Consider the following 22,098-nt stretch of genomic DNA (forward strand, 5'->3'; position numbering starts at 1 on the left):
GCGGCGCCGGCACACCGGGTTCTAGTCCCGGTCGGGGCGCCGGATTCTGTCCCGGTTGCCCCTCTTCCAGGCCAGCTCTCTGCTGTGGCCCGGGAGTGCAGTGGAGGATGGCCCAAGTGCTTGGGCCCTGCACCCCATGGGAGACCAGGAGAAGCACCTGGCTTCTGGCTTCAGATTGGCTCAGTGCACCGGCCGTAGCGGCCATTTGGGGTGTGAACCAATGGAAAAGGAAGACCTTTCTCTCTAACTCTGCCTGTAAAAAAAAAAAAAAAAAAAGGTTTGTTTTCACTGAAAGGCAAAGACAGAGGTCTCCTGCCGGTTCACGCCCCAGATGCCCACCACATCTGGGGTGGGGCCAGCCCAAAGCCCAGAGCCAGCAGCTCAATCCAGGTCTCCCCATAAGGGTGGCGGGGACCCAACCATTTGAGCCATCACCTGCTGCCGCCCAGGGTCTTCACTGGCAGGACGCTGCAACCCAGGGCAGAGCTGGGAGTCCAAGCCAGACACTCGAAGCCAGGATGTCCTGCCACTGCCCCAGATGCCACCCCGACCTGCTTTCCACAATGCCGTGAACCGTAGGCACGCAGTCTTGTTTCTGGCTTCCATTAAGCCTAAGGCTCTTCAGATTCACTCAAGCTGCTCCTGAGTCAGTTTATTCCTTTTTTATATCACTGTAGTATTCTGTTGGACAGATAGATCACAACTCACTCACTCATTAGTTTGTGGGACATGTGAGTTGATTCCAAGGTTTTGCTCCGAGGAAAAAAGCTGTCACCAGCTTTTCTTGCCCCAAGTAAGGGCTGAAGAAGATACTTGACTCTGAAGAGGATGGTGAACGTTCTCACTAGTGAAGGATCAGGTGAGGCCTGATGTGTTCTTGCGCTGTGTGGCACCTTGGAAATGTGTTTGAATGTTTTTCCTTGTAATAGTTTATGTAACCTCAGAATTCAAGTTAATGAGTCATAGATTTATTGATGTTTGAGTGTCTTATTGTTTTATATAACAAATTTGGAAAATTTCCACCTTATTTAGTGGTGTTGAGATAACAGTAGTGGGAATGTGAAAACAGCCTGCAGCAAAACGGTTGGGATCAAAGAGAAAAAAGTCAGAGATGGAAATTCTCCCATCCCAGTCACTTCCAGGCTGCTTTTGTGTGTGTGTGTGTGTCTGTCTGTGTTTTGACAGGCAGAGTGGACAGTGAGAGAGAGACAGAGAGAAAGGTCTTCCTTTGCCGTTGGTTCACCCTCCAATGGCCGTATGGCCAGTGCACCGCGCTGATCCAAAGCCAGGAGCCAGGTGCCTCTCCTGGTCTCCCATGCGGGTGCAGGGCCCAAGCACTTTGGGCCATCCTCCACTGCACTCCCGGGCCACAGCAGAGAGCTGGACTGGAAGAGGGGCAACGGAGACAGAACCCAGTGCCCCGACCGGGACTAGAACCCGGTGTGCCGGCGCCGCCAGCGGAGAATTAGCCTAGTGAGCCGCGGCGCCGGCTACTTCCAGGCTGCTTTGTAAGACTGAGATAGCCTCCTGACTAGGATTAGCTTGCTCAAGAATGTTGGAGACATTAATATCACAACAAATCACGCTTCTAGAAGGAGGGGCTGCTTGCAGGAGTCGAACTGCTCTGCCAGGCGTTAAGGGGCTGTCTCACTTTATAAGAGACCAGCCAGCCGTTTTCCAGAGTATCGCGTTGCATCCCCACCAGCAGTGAGAGTTCCAGTTAGCGCACATTCGCACTGCCGTTTGGCATTTTCTGTCTTTTCACTTTGGGACAGGTTAGCGTGTAAGCGGGAGCTCACTCTAGTTTTAGTTTCACTTCTCTAACAACAAGGAAAGATAAGGGCCCTAGGCTTTCTAAGATCATTCTCCTGATTAAATTTTTAGCTTTATTAGCTTTATTCTCCTATGAATAGAATCAAAATATATTTTACCATAGTTTCGCAATAGCAACATGCTATTTTAATACAATTTTAAAACTACTGTATGCTGTTACTGTTACTTTAAGGAAGAAATGTTTTTGGTTTTTGTGTTTGAGAGGCAGAGATAGGCAGAGAGCCCACGCTCATGCTGATCCACGTCCCAAAGGCCCACAGCAGCCAGGGTGGCCCAGGGCCAGAAGCAGATTCAACCCAGCTCCCCGCTGTGGGTGGCAGGAGGCTGCAGCAGGAACTGAACCCAGGCAGCCCAGTGCGGGGCGCGGGCACCTGCACTGCTAGGCTACACCTCTGCTCCTGGGCGGCGGTGTCTGAACTGTTTAAGAATCTGCTTGAACTCTGTACCACTCACACACCGGGGCACTTTGTTAGGTATTTTGTGCCTCCCCCCCGCCCCCATTTAATCCCCATTACAACCCGCCAGGTAAACTTTGATATCCTTAGTTTACTGCTTGAAACCTGAAAAGAATAAACATCTTTTCAAACTTTGGCTAGCTTTCCTTCCCTGGTGCAGTCTCTCACAGCCCTGCATAATTAAGATACAAATGGGTTATGCAAACAACTATTCCTCCACCCAGGGCCAGCCTGAGACTGCGTGCAGGGGCGGGCCCTGTGTTGGGCGGGTTAAGCTGCTGCCTGCAATGCTGGTATCCCGTATCAGAGTGCTGGTCGAGTCCCAGCTACCTCACTTCCCATCCAGCTTCCTGATGATGTGCCAGGGAAGGCAGCAGAATACGGCCCAAGTATTTGGGTCGCTGACAACTACGTGGGAACCAGGTTGGTGTTTCTGGCTCCTGGCTTTAGCCTGGCCTACCCCCAGCTACGCAGACATTTGGGGAATGAGTCAGTGATGGGAGATCTGTTACCTTGCCTTTCAAATAAATCTTGGAGAAACTACTTGCAGCTTTCGTTGATCCACAGCTGGTGAAGGGGCCAAGTCCAAGGCGGCTGCACAGATCCCAGGTAGGGGTGCGTGTGCAGATCCCGCTCTGGGGAGCCTCGCGGGCCCAGAGTCAGAACCTCAAGTGGCAGGAAATGCAGCTCGCAGCCCCACAGCCCTGCTAACCACCATTTCCAGTCCCGAAGCAGTTGGGATTTAAACAGTAGCTAGCAGTAAGCAGGAAAGATCCCCAGCTGCCTCTGGTGACGTCGTCACGGGTGATAACCGACCTGAGTGGAGGGGCGAGTTCCTGGCATCCACACCCCCAACGCCACCGTCAGATCCTCTGAGGTCAGCTGCCCGAGGGGCCAGGATAGCGGACCATCACCCTTGGCGAGGCAGCCTGACACCACGTCCCTCAATGTTTCCAGGTGCACACCCTTGTCCTTTGGCCCCTGCTGGTCAAGGCCTCCAGCTTCTGCATCTGCCGCTGGGCACGCTCAGGGCTTCCTGGCTCTCCCTCTCCTACCCAAGCTCAGCCTGGGACAGCCTGGGACTCGTCTCATTTGATTCGCATACTGCGACTGCCTCCCGAGCTCCCTCGCCTAGGGAACTTGCACTGAGGTACCTCCCCTAGAGCACTCACGGCAGGCTGGAAACTGCTGGTGTTTCTGCGTGCACTGGGGTGAGGCGGGGGGACACGTCTAAGTGTGTTCTGGACGCACCACTTCTAAAACATCTCAAGCACTGCTCCGCATCCCCCCTTGGAAGGGGCTCACCATTCCAGCTCGCCTCTCCCTATCTAAGGGCACCTGGACAAAAGGAGTGACCACGCGCAAGTACCCACTGCATCCTAAGTGCTTCTGCTACGCTTGGCTTCTGTCTTCATCATCCCCGCCAGGTATGTATTGTATTCATATTATGAAGAAACAGACTTACGAGTTAGTTGGCAGGTCCAAGGTCAGAGCCAGTGGTACAGTTCACTGGAAGGCCCAGGCTCTTTTCCTAACACAAGGCCACTTCTTCATTAATATTCATTCTAGGGAAACGTAGTTTTTGATCAATCCCAAGTGGATTTGAAGCACCCGGGAACAGTAACCTCCAGTCCGCAGCCACCCCCTCCCCCTACTCCATCGCAACACCAACACCCTGGACAGCACTCCTGGTCTCTGGAGCACTCACTGCCCTGCCTGCAAACGGGCACTGGGTGAGTTACCAAGTTAGGATGGCAACGGATAGATTGTGGCAAGTGTTGACTCTACTAGACTCCCGCAATTTTTTAAAAAGAATTATTTATTTATTTGAAAGACAGAGTGACAGGAGAAGACAGAGAGAGACGTTTGCAACACTGATTCACTCCCCAAAAGGTCACAATGGCCGGGGCTGGGCCAGACACTCCACGCTGGTCTCCCACGTGGGTATTTGGGAATTTCTTCCAGGTATCTGGGCCATCTTCGGCTGCCGTCCCAGGTGTACCTGCAGGGAGCTGGCTGGGAAGCGGAGCAGCTGAGACATGACCCAGCACTCCGACGTGGGATGCCTGCACCACACACAGAAGCAGTGGCTTAACTCGCTGTGCCACAACACCGGCCCCTGGACTTCAATTTACACTTCCCAGAAAAACCCTCCAGACTCCTCAGCAATTCCTCATTTAGCTGAATGTTCGATCAGCCAGAGCAGATTTGCTCTCCACGGGAAAGGGAAACATGACACAAAAGCCAACGCCCTTCCTCCAGCCAGCAGACTACCACACCTAGCAGACGAAGATGGGAGAAACAAACACACATGTGGGAACGTGTTTTAAACTGCAAAAAACATTCTACTTGCATCACTCACGGAGTCTCCCAAGTCCTTCCTTCCCTCCCTCCCCCGGCACCCCGGTCCCCGCCTGTGGGACTGCTCCCCATCCAGGTCAGACTGCCGAGCTGTGCAGGGTTTCTGAGGTTGGTTTCCAGGGAGTGAGGCAGCACCGGGCTAAGAGGCAGCGAGCTCCCCCACGGGAAGGCTGCCGACCCTCCTCTGCCACACGTACAATGCTTGATCCAGGAGGGACAGGAGAGAGTTCCCTTCAACGATGTCAGCAAAGATCTGACGGGACTGGCAAGGACCTCTGCCACCGTGGCCCGCCTTTGAAGTCCTCAGGACTGGACGGCACGTGCTGCCCTGGACTTTGTCACCCTCACACTTTCTTCACCAATGTCAACCTGACCTTAGGACTGGCTGGCACACTCCCCTAGACTGTATCCTTGAACGCTGATCAGGACTCTCAGTGACCTTTCCAGGTCTCCACCCAACTCACCACCTGACATCAGGAGCCCGCCGGGGTGGGGGTGGGGGGTTCATCTCCATCTTTTCCAAGTTCAGAGAAATGGGGTAACTGGAGGCCGTGATGGCAGCAGCCCAGCCTGGGTGTCTGATGCACAAAGGGGAAACCAGCCCATGGGAGATGTGGGACCAATTTCTAGTTAGCTCCCAGTGTGCGCTGCGGCTACAGTACTAAGTAAACCGATTGTAGGGACTGACTCCAGAGGAGGCCAGCAGCCATAGGAGGTACTGGGCTAGGGACAAGCAGGTCCAAGTGGAAACCACCTTTCTGCCCCACTCTAAGCCTTGTGCCTCCCCCCAGGTGAGAGAACTTCCGGCTCAGGCACTTGAGTCCTTTGAGATTTCTGTATGTACAGTTCACTCCGTCAGCATTTATTGAGCACTCACTGTTTACTTAGGCTTGGGGAGGGAGGTAGATTCCTTTCAGTTCAAGAGTTTAGCAGGCGTCTGGAAGGCCAGCCTACAACAGTGATGGCCCCTGAAACGCACCCGCCGAGCTGCCAGCCCAGGTGTGGGGAAGCCTCAGCCCCTCCCACCCTCCCCCAGCACTGTGTCCTTTGATGCAGGGGCACAGTTAATGGCAACTGCGATTATCCGGGCTTCTTCACTGGGGCCGGGGAAATTCACAAAGCTCACAGAAAGCCAGGAGCTGAAGAGGTAACAGCTGTGAGGGAAGTCTAGCAGGCTGAACAGGTAGTGAGACGGGGCCAGAACACAAAGCCCTAGCGCCACGGGCTGGGTGGGTGCCTGAAAGAGCCGACACTGGAGTGACAGGAAATGGGCTCAGCATGTTCTGGACTCTTCTGCCCCCTACTGAGGAAGTCGGGATCCTGCTGGAAGCGCACAGCGTGCAGGGGTGTGGAGAGGAGGCCTGAGGAAATGAGGCCCCTCGGAGGAAACCCCTTGATTGAAGAACAAAGGACTTCCGGCGGTCTCTCCTCTTGGGCTCCACTCAACCACTGCACCGAGGCCAGAAACAAAGCACACATGGCTCTGGAGGTAGGAACCAAACCCTGCTTTATAAGGCTGCACGGCCATCACTGGCTTCTCAGCTGAGACAGGAGGGGCCAGCCCCATCACCACCGTTCCTCCAGACGCCCGTCTCTACAATGCAACCACTTCAATAAAAATACTCTGATAAGGGGCAACGTGGAGGGGTGGTGGCTCAGGCAGATCGGCAGGTTGGTTCCCCTGAGGTAGCTGACACTGGTGTTCCGTGCACAGGTCAGGTGTGGGCTCGCAGCAGCTGGTGGCCTGGGAAGTAGGCGATCAAAGTGTCAAGGTCCACCCACTGTAGCTGGTCACAGGTAGCGCCTGGGCGGGGAGGCTGGGCTCTTTGCTGGTGTCCTCGCTGTGCTTCGAGGAACTGGGCTTCCCGGGCTAGGGCCAGTCTGGCCGTTCCTGGGTTTGGGTGTGGCCCCGTCTTCAGAGGATGCTGGGCTTCCCTCAGAGGAGCTGTGTTTGCTGAAGGGAACAGGTGGGGAAAGAAACAGCTGAGACACTGCATAGCTGAAATTATCTTTAAAAATGATCTTGACCTTTATTGTTCAGCCTTTTAAACTTCCTGCTTTTATTTTTATTTATTTTCATTTTATTCAAAAGGCAGAGACATAGACCCTCCCTCCACTGGTTCACTCTCCAAATGCCTGCAACAGCCGGTGCTGGGACAGGCTGAAGCCGGGGGCCCACATGATGGGCGTCTCCCACGTGAGTGGCAGGGGCCCATGTTCCAGGAACCGCCTTCTGCTGTCTTCCCAGGACACGGACCAGCTGGAAGCCGGACTGGAAGCAGAGCCTGCACTCTAGCATGGGATGTGAGTATCCCAAGTGGTGTTTTCACTGCTGTGCCAAACGCCTGCCCTTTAACGTGCAATCTGCCTTTGGAGTCTGGACAGGGCATTTCCATTATGGTGCGGTAGACCACACTCACACTGCTGGAACACCCATAAAATCTCTTACTTATTTGAAGGCGTTGAGAGCCTAAGTGCGAGCGTATTTGGGTGAATGTAGGTAGGCAAGAGTACCAAGGACTCCCCACAGCAAGTGGCCTACGGTGCTGCTTCAGCAGATGATGCTGGACACTAGCTCAGCCTCACGGGGCGGACCAGGAGCCCCCAGGAAGAGGCCACTACAGCTGCAGATTCCGACACTCTCACCAAACCCCCTGGAGAAGGATGATTTCCTGGTCACAGTCTGGGAAGACAGGAGGGAAAAACACTCCCCAACTCACAGCCAATGGGCCTTTGTCACGCGGTACTCACCCCAGCTTGTCGGTCTCCAACTGGCGTAAGGCATTGAGTGTCCTATCATCCTTTGCAACAGTCAGAAGTGACACTGGGAGAGCCCACTAGGAATAAAGGGAGCAATGAGGCCAACAGGGCTAGGCAGGACCCAGGCAGCAGTGTGTGGGGTCTTGGGACTTTCTTTCCAGCTCCACCCTAAGGGATCACGGAGCTCTCCTCTTCTCTACCCTTGGGCTTGGGCCTGCACGGTAAACACCTTGATTCTCTCCTGAATCAGGTAGGAAGCTGAGGACTACAAAGTACTCTTTAATCCTTGAAAGGAAGGCACCCAGGGACTTGAAAGAGAAGATTCCTAAGACACAGAGGCAGGATCTACAGAACAAGTGAGAGGATCTATACCTACAACCCAACTACAGCGCACTCCTAGGCAAAGAACATCCATCTCCCAACACACACCAAGACCACTCACCACTGGGGCAGAATCAGAGACGACTCCTACGTGGAACCCTTTGTAGCACCAACTCCGAAGCAGATCCACTCCTGGAACAAGATTGGCAGAGGTTGGAAATTCAAAGGGTGGAATCAGCTGGTCTGTTCTTTCCAAAGAGCTCATTTCTAGGCCTGCTGGGATTTAATCTCTCCCTAAACATGGCTTCCTGTGTGCAGGGAGGGCATATCACCTTTCAGCTTGTTGCCATGGTACTTCTGTTCCCACTGGGTGGTGAGAATGTTGAAATATCGTGGCTGCTCAAAAAAGCGGAGATAGCGAGAGGAGATTCGAGAAGGAAAGATTCGTTCAAATTGACCACGGCGAGAAAACTCATCCTCCATCTCAACCAGAACTCGGACATCATCTGGCGTCAGGACATCCAGCACAGATGCGTAGAAGTCCTGTGACCCAAGGAACAAGGAGCATGAGAGTATACGGGACGTGTGCGCCAGAGACAGAGAATCGAGTCACTTAGGGACAGGGAACAGTGCTGGGGGTGCTGGGGTCCCAGGACTCACGGGACTCAAGCCACCTTGTGAACCAGCTCTGTACTTTGTCTTTAAGTCTACTAACTCAGCTAGTGAAGGAAGACACTCTTGGTTGGGGTCAGGGCAGCCAGTAGGGTCCTGAGGTTAAGTGCTTTGTTGGATGGGGTCAAGATCTTGCAGAACTTGGACTTGGCACCGGCCTTATGTCTGCCACTCTTATTTGCGGCTCCCTTGTCTGCTCTGAGAAGGACAAGCCTCCTACAGTCTCACTCTGCCTCTTAAGGAAAGAAACCACAGGGTAATGGCCTGCAGCTCTGACAAGAGAGGGCCAGCACAGCATCTTGCTAAGAGCAGTAGCTCTTGAAAATGTGCTAAGTTCACCAACTTTCTCCCACAACAACACACATCCATCCAATCCGTACGCCACAGTGACCCCAGACCTGGGCTGAGAAACCCTGCTCTAGAAAAAGGAAAAATGGGTTGCTCTGGGCTCCCAAACATTTGAACACAGACCTTCCTGCCGGCATTAGGGGTAAAACCAACCTCCTACCTGATCGGGGATTTTCTGCGTCAGATAATAGGCTTCCTTCATCTTCTGCGCAGTGAGATGCTGTGGGGCCACTCGACACTTGTCTCTGGGAGAGCTGGACAGGCTAAGGCATGGGAGGAGAGACAGCCCGGGTCAGCAGCTTCCCACGCTGAGCAAACATGGAGAGAAGGGCCAGCCCAGGGAGACCCCCCCAACAGGAGGAGACACGCTGATTAGCGGGGTGCCTCGCACTACGCGGGACTGCACCGGAGCAGTCCCCAGACATCCAATGCCATGGCCGCATGGGCAGAGCGCGAGGCAGCCTCTGACAGCCTGACCGCTGTACACTTGGGTCTCACTTAACTCGGTGAAGACTAACTACGCGCCCAGCCTCTAGGATGACGACAACCACTGTTGAGATACAAAAATGACCAAAAGCAACCCTCGCCTCCAAGGTGGCAGGCAGGATAAATCCCAGACCAGAGCAAATGCGCGTCTACGAGGTAGAAAGAGGAAAGACAGTGTGTGCGCAGTCAGATGAGAATGCGACCTCCAGGCCCTGCCACTCTAGCAGAATGGCTCTGGATGCGTTACTGAACCCCGTGACCCTCAACTTCCTCTTCTGTGACCCGTGACACTACAACTAGTCTGACAGGACTGTGGGGAGGGTAAATTTTGGGTTTTTCCTTGCATATCACAGGCACTGGCCAGATTTTAGCTCCCCACCCTTGGGAGTGGCCCCAAGTGCTTCAGGGGCACGCAGGAGAAAGAACACCCTGAGCTGCTGTCAGGAAGACGCAGACTGGAGGTGGGCTTTAACGGACAGTAGAGATTACAACAGGAAGGTCTGGCTAAAGGGCATTTTGGGAGCAGAGGAAAGGAAGCCAGAGGGGAACAGCAAGAGGAAACGAAGGCTTCAGAGAGGAGATCGGACTCACTGACCCTTAAAGATCCTTCCAACCTTGAGGTTCTGTGAGGGATCCATTTTGTCAGAGCAAAGAGAGACGCGCCTGAGAAAAGGAGGCTGGGCCTCGAGTGTCCAGATAAGGAGCTTAAGTCTGACGCCTAGGCCCTGTGGAGATTCCTAAGCAGAGGAGCAATAAGACCAGACGTGCTTTTAGGAGCCCTGCAGCAGCAGTGCTGGGCAGGCAGGCTGTAGGGCAGACTGGGACAGCAGGTAGGAGCGCGCGCAGCACCCCTTCCTTCCCGCAAGCACAGCGGGCCGCTCGTGCTGCTAGCGAGCGCGGAGGCTCACCTGGGGCTGGAGCTGCTGGAGCTGCTGGAACTGGAGAGGACATCCTCCGGGTTGGGCAGGACAAACCCTGCCAAGTTCAGGAGGTCACGGATCATCTGGCCTTTGATGCTGATGTCCAGTGGAGAGCTGGAGTGCAGGCTTCAGGGAGAGGATGCACAGGGGTCAGAGCAGCACTCATGGTCTCTGGCCCTACGTCCAAGTAGAAGTGGTCCCACTACCCCTTAGCTTCCCCAGGTCGAAAGGGGCTCCAACATCCGAATGCACCAGGACCACTGTGAGAGTCTCTGATCCCAAACATAGTGAATTACTTGGTTTGCTAGGAAGGGGAAGTAGGGATCGACTTGAAAAGAACATTTAACAAACTGTCTCAAGTCTCAAAGGACTTTGAGAAAACATCAAAGAACGAGTGAGTGAGCAAGCACACAGACCACGGGGAACAGACGTGGAGCCCAGCAGTTAAGACGCCCATGTCCTACATCAGGTGCCTGAGCGCCATACCCAGCTCCAGCTCCTGCCTCCAGCTTCCCGTCAATGCAGACACTGGGAGGCAGTGCCGACGGCTCAAGTAACTGGGTTCCACGTGGGAGGCCTGGAGTGAGTTCTCAACTGGCCCCAGCCATGATCCAGCCCCGGCCATTCCAGACATTTGGAGAGTGAACCAGTGGATGAGAGCCCTCTCAAATAAATGAAAGTTTGAAGACAACAACAACACGTAGATCTTGAAGGGGTAACACAAATTCTAGTGAAGGAAAGGACTTTCTTTCCACAGTCGACAAGTTTATATTGGCAATGGGATCCTGAGGAGACAGGAAGGACTCTACTGGGGTGTCCTAGGACACCACCTACCTTGGGGAAATGTTCACTTCCAGGACCCAGGGCTTAAGGTTTTCGTCCAGCATGATGTCAAAACCGAACAGCTCATGGCAGCTGTAGGGGCACCGCACATACATCTTGAGCAGGTTGGTCACGTAGGGCTCTGACCTGGTCAAGGAACAAGGAAGCATTCAGCTCAGCTCTTCTCAGAGGGCCCTGCTGGGAGTGTCCAGCCAACAGAGAGGCTGGAGATGAGCCAGCAGAAGCAACCCAGGAAAGGCGGCTCTGAAGAGGAGCCTCTGACCTAGGCCAGCTCCTGGGGAGGAAGTTCAGTGAACAGGCAGAATTTACCTCCACCCATTCCTTCCTAGCCCCTGTTCTCAAAACTGAGTTGCAGTGTGGCCAAAGTCTGGAGTGCAGCTGTGCAAAGCCAATGTTGGGGGGGGTGGGAGGGGTGGCAGCGGCAGGCCCCACCCAGGCTGGCGCTGTGACTCACGAGATGATGGTTTTGACGACAGCATCCTTTATCTTCTCCCATATGGCATCACTGTTGACTCCCTTCTGGCTCAGGTAGCTCCACAAGGCCTTCAGTGCCCTGCAGGGGGAGCACGAAGGTGAATAGGGCTTATACTCAAGCAATGAGTAATGAAGCAGAAAGAAAAAGGAACAAGAGGCCTCAAAGGACTTTCTCTCTTCCTCTGACACCTTGCATTAACAGAGATGAACATGGAGGCACACGGCACAATCCTGAATTGACAAGTGTTTCTGCAATCTTCAGGTGTTATGTTAATCCTTCACCCACCAACCCCCAAACCTCCCCCAAATCCCAGGACCCTGCTGCACTCCTCCGAGCTTCACAGGGATCTCTGCCCTCATTACCATTTGTGCCCCTGGCAGGCCGTTTCATCGGCATTGGCCTGGTACTCAGCATTCTTCTTATTGACGCTGTAGTTCGTCAGGTGCATGAACTTGTTGCTAAGGCTCTTCATGGAAGGGGAATACCTAGAAGTGAGGAGGAGCAGACAGAGTTAAGGTGACGAGCTAGCACGTGGGGAATGGGCCGGTCTTCCCCCAAAGGCTCAGGCAGTACAGGACGAGTGCACAGAGCTCAGCTCCACAAAGGCCCGAGAAGGACGCCTGCGGGCAGGTTCAGGAAGGCCTCCGGCCCCTCCTCTCCACCACCTCCGTCCAGCTAAGCAAACTGGAAACCTCCTACCCCCCATTCCTCACCTTCCCCCTCACTACCTACAAAAACTGCCGTTACATTTCTGTCTGGTGTCCTCTCGCTGCCCTCCCAACCGTCAGGCGGCCCCGGCCCCACCGTCACATACTTGCAGCTGGCAAAGCGGACGAGTCCATCTGAAAAGAGGTAAACTCGAAGAGGGTAGTAGGAAGTGACGTAAACATAGATCCGCAGATCAAACTTGCTGCCGCTGATGAGGTAGGGCTTGTGCAGGTACCTACGGAGGGGAAAGGCCACTTCTCATCCAGCCAGATGAGATGGGGCCTGGAGGGGAACCAAGCCAGCAAACAGGTCCCGAGACAAAGACCTTACAACAGTCGGGGAAGGAAGGATTCTGGCTGCCATGACCAAGGGCAGGACATGGGGAGCAGGGAAGCTGGAGGCCACGCAGGTGCGAAGATGCAGGCAGGGCTGTGGGCTAGAGACAGGCTCACCTCTGCACCAGGAGGGGCCTTCGCTTGGGGAGCTGACTCCACTTGTGAATGACCTGGATGCCAATGCCACGAGCAGATGCTGGCTGCAAGTCAAGTGGGAAGGAGATGAGGTTTGCTTTCAGTCCAAAACTCCACTGTTCACCTCACCCCTTACTTACTGGCTTCACGATCCACTTCTGACGGCTGCTGCTCTCCCAGGCTTTGCGCAGGAGCTTGGCGTCCTGGGGCAGGATAAAGGACTGGGGGAAGAAGCTGAACTCCTTCTTGCCAAAACGGCTCTGCATTCGGGACAGATTCCGCCACAGCCGATCCTTCCTCCCAATCTGGAATGACCCTGGGAAGTGGTTCAGCTACAGAAAGGACGAAGTGTGAGGAGGGAGACAGCAGAGGTGAGACCACAAGGAGAATGACAAGGCTCACGATTCCATCCCAACTCCCTCAGCCTCACTGCAAGTTCCTGTCCCACCTCCTGTCACTATAGAGTGAGCCTTAAGTACCCAACTGCTAGCTGCTCACCAAAAGACGATTAAGACAATACTCTTGAAGAAAGACATCATGGGGCCGGCGCTGTGGCATAGCGGGTAAAGCCACCGCCTGCAGCGCTGCCATCCAGCTCTCTGCTATGGCCTAGGAAACCAGTAGAAGATGGCCCAAGTCCTTGGGCCCCTGCACCCATGTGGGAGACCCGGAAGAAGCATCGGCACAGCTCCAGCCATTGCCGCCAATTGCCAACTGAAGAGTGAACCAGCAGATGGAAGACCTCTCTCTCTCTCTCTCTGCCTCTCCTTCTCTGTGTAACCCTTTTTCTTTTTTCTTTTTTAAAGATTTATTTATTTACTTTAAAGTCAGAGCTATACAGAGAGAGAGAAGGAGAGGCAGAGAGAGAAGTCTTCCATCCACTGGTTCACTCCCCAGTTTTTGGCCGCAACAGCCAGAGCAGGGTCAATCCGAAGCAGGGAGCCAGGAGCTTCTTCCGGGTCTCCCATGCGGGTGCAGGGGCCCAAGGACCTGGGCCATCTTCTACTGCTTTCCCAGGCCACAGAAGAGAGCTGGATCAGAAGTGCAGCAGCCAGGACTCGAACCAGCACCCATATGGGACACTGGCACTTCAGGCAGCAGCTTTACCCACTATGTCACAGTGCAGGCTCCCTGACTTTCAAATAAATTAATTTAAAAAAAAAGACATAATAACCATCATAAGTACTGAGAAAAATTTTTGTATGTTTCCATGACAGTCTATGGGACAAGGACAGGAAAGAACTCGCTCTTTAGTTAAGTCTGAGAGTAAAGAACTCATTCAATCCAACCTGAGACTGTAAGTCTTTTATACATATCCAGCTTGGTGGGGGATGGAGGCGATGAGCAACGGCTATCGAGGAAACTTAATAAACTCAAGACGGTGCCTCCCAGGACACACTGAAGGAAAGTGTCTTTCAGAGGTGACGACTGCCCCAGACACGGCAGCTAGACTGAGGGTGTTCGTGAACCACTAGGATCTCACACTGCACTGCCCTCCTGGGTCTTCTCTAAAACCCTCCTGACCTCTGTGGTCATCCTCCTCTTGCCACACCGCCCCCACTCCCAACATCCCCCTCCTCCAGGCCTCATCTGTCCAAAGGCCACGGCATGGAAAGGGCCCCTACCTTCTGATGCTCTCGTATAGTTCGGAAGCTAGGAGACTTCATGTGGTGGCCCCAGCAGCCCAACCAGTCGTCATTCCCTACAGAAGACATCAAGGAGTCAGTCCTGCGGGCAGCTCAGGCCCTGGGACAGAGAGACCCAGAGGCCCCCAGAAACACCACTGAGCCTGGGTCCTGCTCCCAGACTGCATGTCGCAGAGTTGCCATGGAGCCGTCCTACATGAGGTCCTAGGGCCAGAGACAGAACAACGGCCCTCTGTTTTCCAATTTGGAACAACAGGCTTAGCCCGGGGGATGGGGTTCAGAGCCATGCGTGCCTATGAGTTTAGAAACTGCCAGACAGGGTCCTTGGCTGCCCTGACGTGACTGGAAGTACCCAGGGCACTCCTCCCACCTAAAGCCCATCAGCTGAGGCAGAGGACAGGTGCGCAGTCGGACGAGTGACTCACTCTTGCTGATTTTGAAATGGGACCGTCCAATGGTCTGCCTGACAATGTTGGGGGTCACTGTGCTCATCTTCCAGCGGAGCAGCTTCCTCTGCTCCCAGGGAAGTTTCTCCACTAGAGCGGAAGACAGGGGATGGGGAATGGAGAAGAGCAGGAGAGGCGTGGTGAGGAGAGGAGGGCGGCAGCACTGCTGCCCACCCCTCCCGGCCAGGCGAGCCGCTCAGCATTCCAAGATGAGGCTCTCAGAGGGGCACAACTTGGGGAAGAAAGGGGACTGTGCAGGGATAAACAAAGAAAAGGGCGGCTGAAAGCAGCAGCAAACAAGCTCGGAGGCTATGAACCGAGCGTGAGATGGTGCGGCTGACAAGGGTCAGCTACAAGACAGGCGAGAAAAAGGTCCCCACCAGCCTATAAGCCGGTGGGAACGGAGCACATTAAGGCCCACTCTGGAAACCCTCTCCCGCCCTGCTGCCACCTCCTCCCAACTTAGGACCCTTCTGCTGGGGGCGCTCTGGGCTTGCACACGTGGCCAGGTTTACCTCTCTCGTCCCGAGTGCCAAAATAGATGGTAGGGGGCCTGTTGGGGAAGAGACTGTAGATGAAGGCTGGTCGGACAACTTTCTCATGATTGGAGAGGGGTTTGGTCAGAGCCTCCAGGCAGCTCCTAAGATGGAAAACAAGCACGTGAGAGAGAAAGGGGAAGTACAGGCCTGAAGTGCTGTGACTATCATATATGTCATTTCATCCCAGGGCTGTCTTTGAAACAGTGCTTCCTACATGAGTGCTCAGTATTGGCTTCACCAGTAAGAATCCACAGCTGCTAGGGCTACCGACACAGAGTCTCTCCATTAAGTGTTACCAAGGGCAAGGTCTCCAAGACGCTCCAAGATCTCCTGTGACTAGCCAGGCTGGGGAGGCTCCTGAGGAAGGTGGTTCTTAGAGGGGGACGTGAGTCGGGTGGATACTAACAGAGTGTGCTACAAGACAATGAAATGAACAAGGAGAGGAAAAAGGATAATACAGATAACAAAAATAAGAAGGAACACCACGCAAGATCTGAGAAGAGGTAGAGACATTTAAAAAAAAAGAGAGAAGAAAACAGAAAAGAAACAGTGAAACTTCAAACTCATTTTATGTCTGGGTTTATGTGAAGACACATGGATGGTTCATCCTCTTCATTTGGAAAGAGATTTTTTTTTTTTTGACAGGCAGAGTGGACAGTGAGAGAGAGAGAGACAGAGAGAAAGGTCTTCCTTTGACGTTGGTTCACCCTCCAATGGCCGCCGCGGCCAGCGCGATGCGGCCGGCGCACCGCGCTGATCCGATGGCAGGAGCCAGGAGCCAGGTGCTTTTCCTGGTCTCCCATGGGGTGCAGGGCCCAAGCACCTGGGCCATCCTCCACTGCACTCCCTGGCCACAGCAGAGGGCTGGCCTGGAAGAGGCGCAACCGGGACAGAATCCGGCGCCCCGACCGGGACTAGAACCCGGTGTGCCGGCGCCGCTAGGCGGAGGATTAGCCTAGTGAGCCGCGGCGCCGGCCTGAAAGAGATTTTTGACACTGGATTTTTATGTAACAATATGATAGCAACACAGGTCTAGATCTAAAACTCTAGTCCTCATTGCCAAAAATTTTTCTTCAAAAGCTTTAATTTACTGAGCATCAGAGTTTAAGATCACTGGGGCCGCTGCTGTGGCACAGTGAGTTAAGCTGCTGCCTGTGACACGAGCATCCCATATGCGCGCTGGTTCAAGTAATGGCTGCTGCTCTTCTGATACAACTCCTTGCTGATGTGCCTGGGAAAGCAGCACAATTCTCCCACCCACATGAGACCCAGATGGAGTCCTGGTCTCCCGGCTTCAGCCTGGCTTAGCCCTAGCAGCTGTAACCATTCGGGGAGTGAGTCAGTAAATGAAAGATATATATCTCTCTATCCCTCTCTCTGTGTAACTCTTTCAAATAAATTAAATCTTGGGGAAAAAAAAAAGAGGGAGCCCAGCGCTGTGGCACAGCAGGTTAAGCCACCGCCCCAGCATCCCATATTGGAACCAGTTCAATTCCAGCTGCTCCACTTCTGATCCAGCTTCCTGCCAATGTACCTGGGAAAGCAGCAGAAAGATGGCCCAATTCCTGCACCCACGTGGGAGATCTGGAAGAAACTCCTGGCTCCTGGCTTCGGTCTGGCCTAGCTCAGACTGTTGCAGCCATTTGGGGAGTAAACCAGCAATGAAAGCTCTCCCCCTCTCTGTCTCTCCCTCTCTTTATGTAACTCTGCCTTTCAAATAAAATAAATAAATCCTTAAAAAAGAAAAAAAAAAGAAAGGAATTTAAGATTACTGAAAATCAAAGTGAATGACTTAAAATTTAAGCATGGCACAGTGGTTAAGCTGCTGTTTAGGATGTCCACATCCCATACTGGAGTGCCTGGGTTCGAATCCCTCCTCTGCTTCTAACCCAGCTGCCTAGTGATGCATGCCTTGGGAGGCAGTAAGTGTTGCTCAGGTACTTGGGTCCCTCCTACCCACATGGGAGACCTGGATGGAGTTCTGGGGCCAGCCCTGGCTGTTGTGGGCATTTAGGGAGTGAACCAGTACATGGAAGATCTCTGCCTGTCTTTCTCTGCTCTTCAAATAAATAAATAAAACAAAGACAAGATAGAAATATCAAACTGTATAGCCACTCTGGAAAAGTTTTGGCAGTTTCTTAAAAAACTGAACTATCGCCAGAGCCGCGGCTCACTAGACTAATCCTCCGCCTAGAGGCGCCGGCACACCGGGTTCTAGTCCCGATCGGGGTGCCGGATTCTGTCCCGGTTGCCCCTCTTCCAGGCCAGCTCTCTGCTATGGCCAGGGAGTGCAGTGGAGGATGGCCCAGGTGCTTGGGCCCTGCACCCCATGGGAAACCAGGAGAAGCACCTGGCTCCTGCCATTGGATCAGCGCGGCTGCGGCGGCCATTGGAGGGTAAACCAATGGCAAAGGAAGACCTTTCTCTCTGTCTCTCTCTCTCTCACTGTCCACTCTGCCTGTCAAAAAAAAAAAAAAAAAACAAACAAACAAACAAACAACCTGAACTAGGCGCTGGGCCTAGTGGGCTAAGTCTTCCTAAGTCTTCCACCTGCAGTGCCAGCATCCCATGTGGGCGCCAGTTTGAGTCCTGGCTGCACCTCTTCCAATCCTGCTATGACCTGGAAGGGCAGTAGAGGATGGCCCAAGTGCATGGGCCCCTGCACCCACATGGGAAACCCGGAGGAAGCTTCTGGCTTCAGATCAGCCCAGCTCCGGCCATTGTGGCCATTTTGGGAGTGAACCAGCAGATGGGAGTCCTTTCTGTCTCTCCTTCTGTTTGTATCTCTACCTCTCAAATAAATTAATTAAATTAATCTTTATTTAAAAAAAGAATACTGAACATGTAACTACCACAAAACCAGAAATTGCACTTGGGGGTATGTATTCCAGGGAGATGAAGACTGAATCGCAGAAATGAAACTATGCATGTCGTTGCCTGTGGTAGCTTTATTCCTAAAATAACCCAAAGCAGGAAACAATCAAACAATGGAACATTTATCCCAGCAAAAGAAAGGAATTAGCTAAGGAGACACAAAACCACCTGGATCAATCACCAGAGAATATGCTGAATGAGGGAAAAAAGCCAACCACAGCAGGTTACATACTGTATCATTCCATGTGTAGAACATTCTCAAGAAGACAAAATTATAGGTTTGGAGAACAAACCTGTGGTGCTGGGATTAAGGAGGGGACGGGAATGGGAAGGTAGCAGGTGTGGCCGTGACGGTAACAGGACAGAGTCCTGCAGCAACAGGAAGGAACAACTGCACTGTTGCAAGATGTCATCTTTGGGAGGAAACAGGGCACACAGAACAGGGGGTCTCTGTATTATTTCTTGTAACTGCATGTGAATCTACGATTATCGTAAAATCAAAAGGTTAATTACGCTGTGGTGTAGTGGGTAAAGCCACTGCCTGCAGTGCCAGCATCCCACCATATGGGCACTAGTTCAAGTCCCGGCTGCTCTACTTCCTATCCAACTCTCTGCTGTGGCCTGGGAAAGCAGTAGAAGATGGCCCAAGTGCTTGGGCCCCTGCACCTGCGTGGGAGACTCAGAAGAAGCTCCTGGCTTCAGATCAGTGCCGCTCTGGCCATTGCGACCAATTAGGGGGTGAAACAGCAGATGGAAGACTCTCTCTCTCTCTCTCTGCCTCTCCTTCTCTCTATGTGTAACTCTGACTTTCAAATAATTAAGTAAATCTTTAAAAAGGAAAACATAAGAAAGAAAACCCTTGCTAGCTGCCTCAGAACACTGGCCTTACCCTCAAAAGATGCGGCATCTCTCTAGCTCTGCTATAAACTCTCACCTTGGAACACTTAACTTCTCTGGCCCTCAATTTTTACACTAGACTTGATGATTCCTATCTCTAATAAAGCTATGTGATTCTTTTGTTTTGTTTTGTTTTTTTGACAGAGTGGACAGTGAGAGAGAGAGACAGAGAGAAAGGTCTTCCTTTGCCATTGGTTCACCCTCCAATGGCCGCCGCGGCTGGCGCACTACGGCCGGCGCACCACGCTGATCCGATGGCAGGAGCCAGGTACTTCTCCTGGTCTCCCATAGGGTGCAGGGCCCAAGCACTTGGGCCATCCTCCACTGCACTCCCTGGCCACAGCAGAGAGCTGGACAGGAAGAGGGGCAACCGGGACAGAATCCGGCGCCCCGACCGGGACTAGAACCCGGTGTGCCGGCGCTGCAAGGCAGAGGATTAGCCCACTGAGCTGCGGCGCCGGCCAAAACTATGTGATTCTTAGAACAAGAACACAGCAGCAGGAAATGCAATACAACTATTGGTGGGTAAAGGAACAGAAGTAGTATTTTCAACAACCTTCCTGTTTTTTCTGTAGTTGCCAAATGTTCTACAATAAATATATAAAACTTTCATAATAGGGAAAAATTCAGTTTTATCTATCTGAAAGTATTTCCTCTGATTTTAGTCATTCTTAAAAATGCAAAGTAGTTTGGAATTCATCAACTTCTATTCTTGAAAACCATGTTTTAAGTCTCATCTAGAAAAGAAGGTGGGCACAATTTGCAGGATTTAGTGAGCAAATGATAAACACCTGTTGTAAATTTTATTTTATGTATCAGGAAGGCTAGGTAAAAGGCTTGTAGCCGTCCTGAAGCAGGCTTCAAGATAAACACAGGTCCCCCTTGAGTGTGGAAACTGTGGGACTTCAACTACGTGTGGAAGACCCCATCTGCACAACCACAAAGAGCTGTGCTGTTCTGACAGGGGGCAGGGGAAGAACTTAAAGTGGCAATTTATACACTGGACTCAGGGCACTTGTGACAAGATTCCCAAGCACTAATTCCATCAAGGCAAGTCCTAACCCTGCCTTTCCCACTTTCCAAACAGCTTTGTGTCCATCTGGTGGGATCAGGGCCCTGTACCCAATACAGCTACTGCCACACACTCATTCATGGAGACGCGCCTTGTCCCTGACACACTCATTCATGGAGATGTGCCTTGTCCCTGACACACTCATCATGGAGACGTGCCTTGTCCCTGAAACACTCATTCATGGAGACGTGCCTTGTCCCTGCTAACCACGGCATGGAAAGTCCCTCTGCCTCTTAGCTTCACCTGAGACAGGGCTACTGCAAAGAAAGGCAACCAGTCTGGGGACTCCTCATGCCAGGCAAGCTTTGACATATACCACGTGGATTGTCATTAAAATCTGGAACAGAAATTCCAGCTAAAAACACAAATTCTCTAAACTTTGTTTCTTTTATATTTTCAACAGAAATTACTTTTTAAAAGTAATTTTTAATTCTTACGACAGTGTGGAAGAATGCTAACGGTGGTTCCAACAATCCTTCAGCTAGTTCTAAAATTCTAGCACAACGACACACCCTTTTTATGGGAGTCTCTTCAGTCCTGCACCCCCGCCTCTCCCCCCACATCCCAGCTCAACAAGGCAGCACCCGCCAATTAACTGCCTGTTTCACAAAAGGGCCTACATTCTTTTAATTTTTTAAATTTTTATTATTATTTTTTTTTAATTTTTGACAGGCAGAGTGGACAGTGAGAGAGACAGAGAGAAAGGTCTTCAAGGGCCTACATTCTAAGACTGACTTTATTGGTGCTCTAGTTAAAGAGGAACATCACTCAGACTTCACCAGAAGCAGTCAATAAAATAATCCGGATGAAAGCTAGGGTATCGTAAGTGTGATTTCTTCTAAGATTACCGTCAGTCTTGTTTCCCAGAACAAAGCCAACCCCGACGGGAGCAAAAGGGCATTTCTGAGAACTCCAGCTCATGACAGCACTGATCCATCTCAGAGCCACTTCTGAGAATGGGACGAATTGTACCGCGTAAAGTCCACAATGACCCCATGCAGGCGCCTAACAAATGAAGAGTTCACCTCAGATACTGTGCTTCTGCATTAATCAGTTACTGATTTTCTGAACACCCCTTTTCCTTATTTGCCTTTTCCTTAAATAGTTCCTTGGAGCCTAAAGACCAAACTGCAGCCTAAGAAACAGTAGCATTTTTTTAAGCCCAACTGATAAGAAGTGCTGCTGTCTCCCACTGCTCCCTGCTCAAAACCTAAAGCTGCAAAAAAAAAAAATCTGGTGAAAATGAGTTAGGGTTCTGAGGGCCATTTATTGACTGCAGTAGTTAATCTCTCTACAATCTTCAAGAGACAGAAAATGAGCATGTGCCAATGACCAACACAGCCAACACTCACCGAGAGATCATTGCCACGGACTCGCCAGGGGAGATAGCACTTAATGAGGAGCACTCTGAGTCTCCTGGGGGGAGGAAGAGCAGAGAAGTTCGGACTGGAAGAGGCTGCCACACTTCACCAAGCTTTGGGCAGCCCTGCCTTGAACGTGCTGGGCGCAGGCCTTCCCGAGGAGCCGCGAGGACCGCCCTGCCGCCTTCCACTGCCTCCACTGCACTCAACGGCGGCAGGGCGCAAGCTAGCACAGCGGGACAGAGGACTAGAAACTGAAATCCCCTGGAAGCCACACCTCCCCAAGACCCCCAAAGCGCATGACTGATGTAGGTGACAATGTGGGTCTAGGACCTGGTATCCAACTGTTCGTCCCCTTCCCGAGCAGGTTCAGACCAACCCCCAGCGGGAGGTGAAAAGGTGTCCTACTCACCCTCCTCTTCTTCGTTCTCATCCTGGCTACAGGAGTCTTCCAAACCATCCAGTAGTTGTTCTTCTACATCTTCAGTTTCAAAGTGTTCTGACCGGAGGTCACTAGCTGAACTAAGAGAAAGAAATCATGCCCCCCACCCACCCAGACAACCCCATAAGGTCACAGTTGAGAGTCTCATTCCTCCACCATGACCTAGTAT

General features: G+C 52.4%; 1 protein-coding gene across 1 annotated transcript in view; it reads right to left on the reverse strand.

Moving 5' to 3' along the window:
• Window positions 1-6,139: 6,139 nt before the first annotated feature.
• The window catches only part of TTLL4 (tubulin tyrosine ligase like 4), a 42,666-nt gene continuing 26,707 nt past the window's right edge, over window positions 6,140-22,098 (reverse strand). The window contains 18 exon segments of the mRNA XM_017343131.3: window positions 6,140-6,515; window positions 6,518-6,603; window positions 7,401-7,486; window positions 7,852-7,922; window positions 8,063-8,273; window positions 8,911-9,013; window positions 10,145-10,282; window positions 10,991-11,125; window positions 11,454-11,552; window positions 11,837-11,959; window positions 12,289-12,417; window positions 12,635-12,717; window positions 12,793-12,984; window positions 14,278-14,354; window positions 14,724-14,834; window positions 15,260-15,384; window positions 21,479-21,542; window positions 21,900-22,009. Of these exon segments, the coding sequence (XP_017198620.2) occupies window positions 6,409-6,515; window positions 6,518-6,603; window positions 7,401-7,486; window positions 7,852-7,922; window positions 8,063-8,273; window positions 8,911-9,013; window positions 10,145-10,282; window positions 10,991-11,125; window positions 11,454-11,552; window positions 11,837-11,959; window positions 12,289-12,417; window positions 12,635-12,717; window positions 12,793-12,984; window positions 14,278-14,354; window positions 14,724-14,834; window positions 15,260-15,384; window positions 21,479-21,542; window positions 21,900-22,009 (2,050 nt within the window). The 3' untranslated portion in view covers window positions 6,140-6,408.

This window comes from Oryctolagus cuniculus, chromosome 3 (assembly GCF_051225735.1).
Source record: "Oryctolagus cuniculus isolate XC-2025 breed Fujian yellow rabbit chromosome 3, ASM5122573v1, whole genome shotgun sequence".
Classification (NCBI taxonomy): Eukaryota; Metazoa; Chordata; class Mammalia; order Lagomorpha; family Leporidae; genus Oryctolagus; species Oryctolagus cuniculus.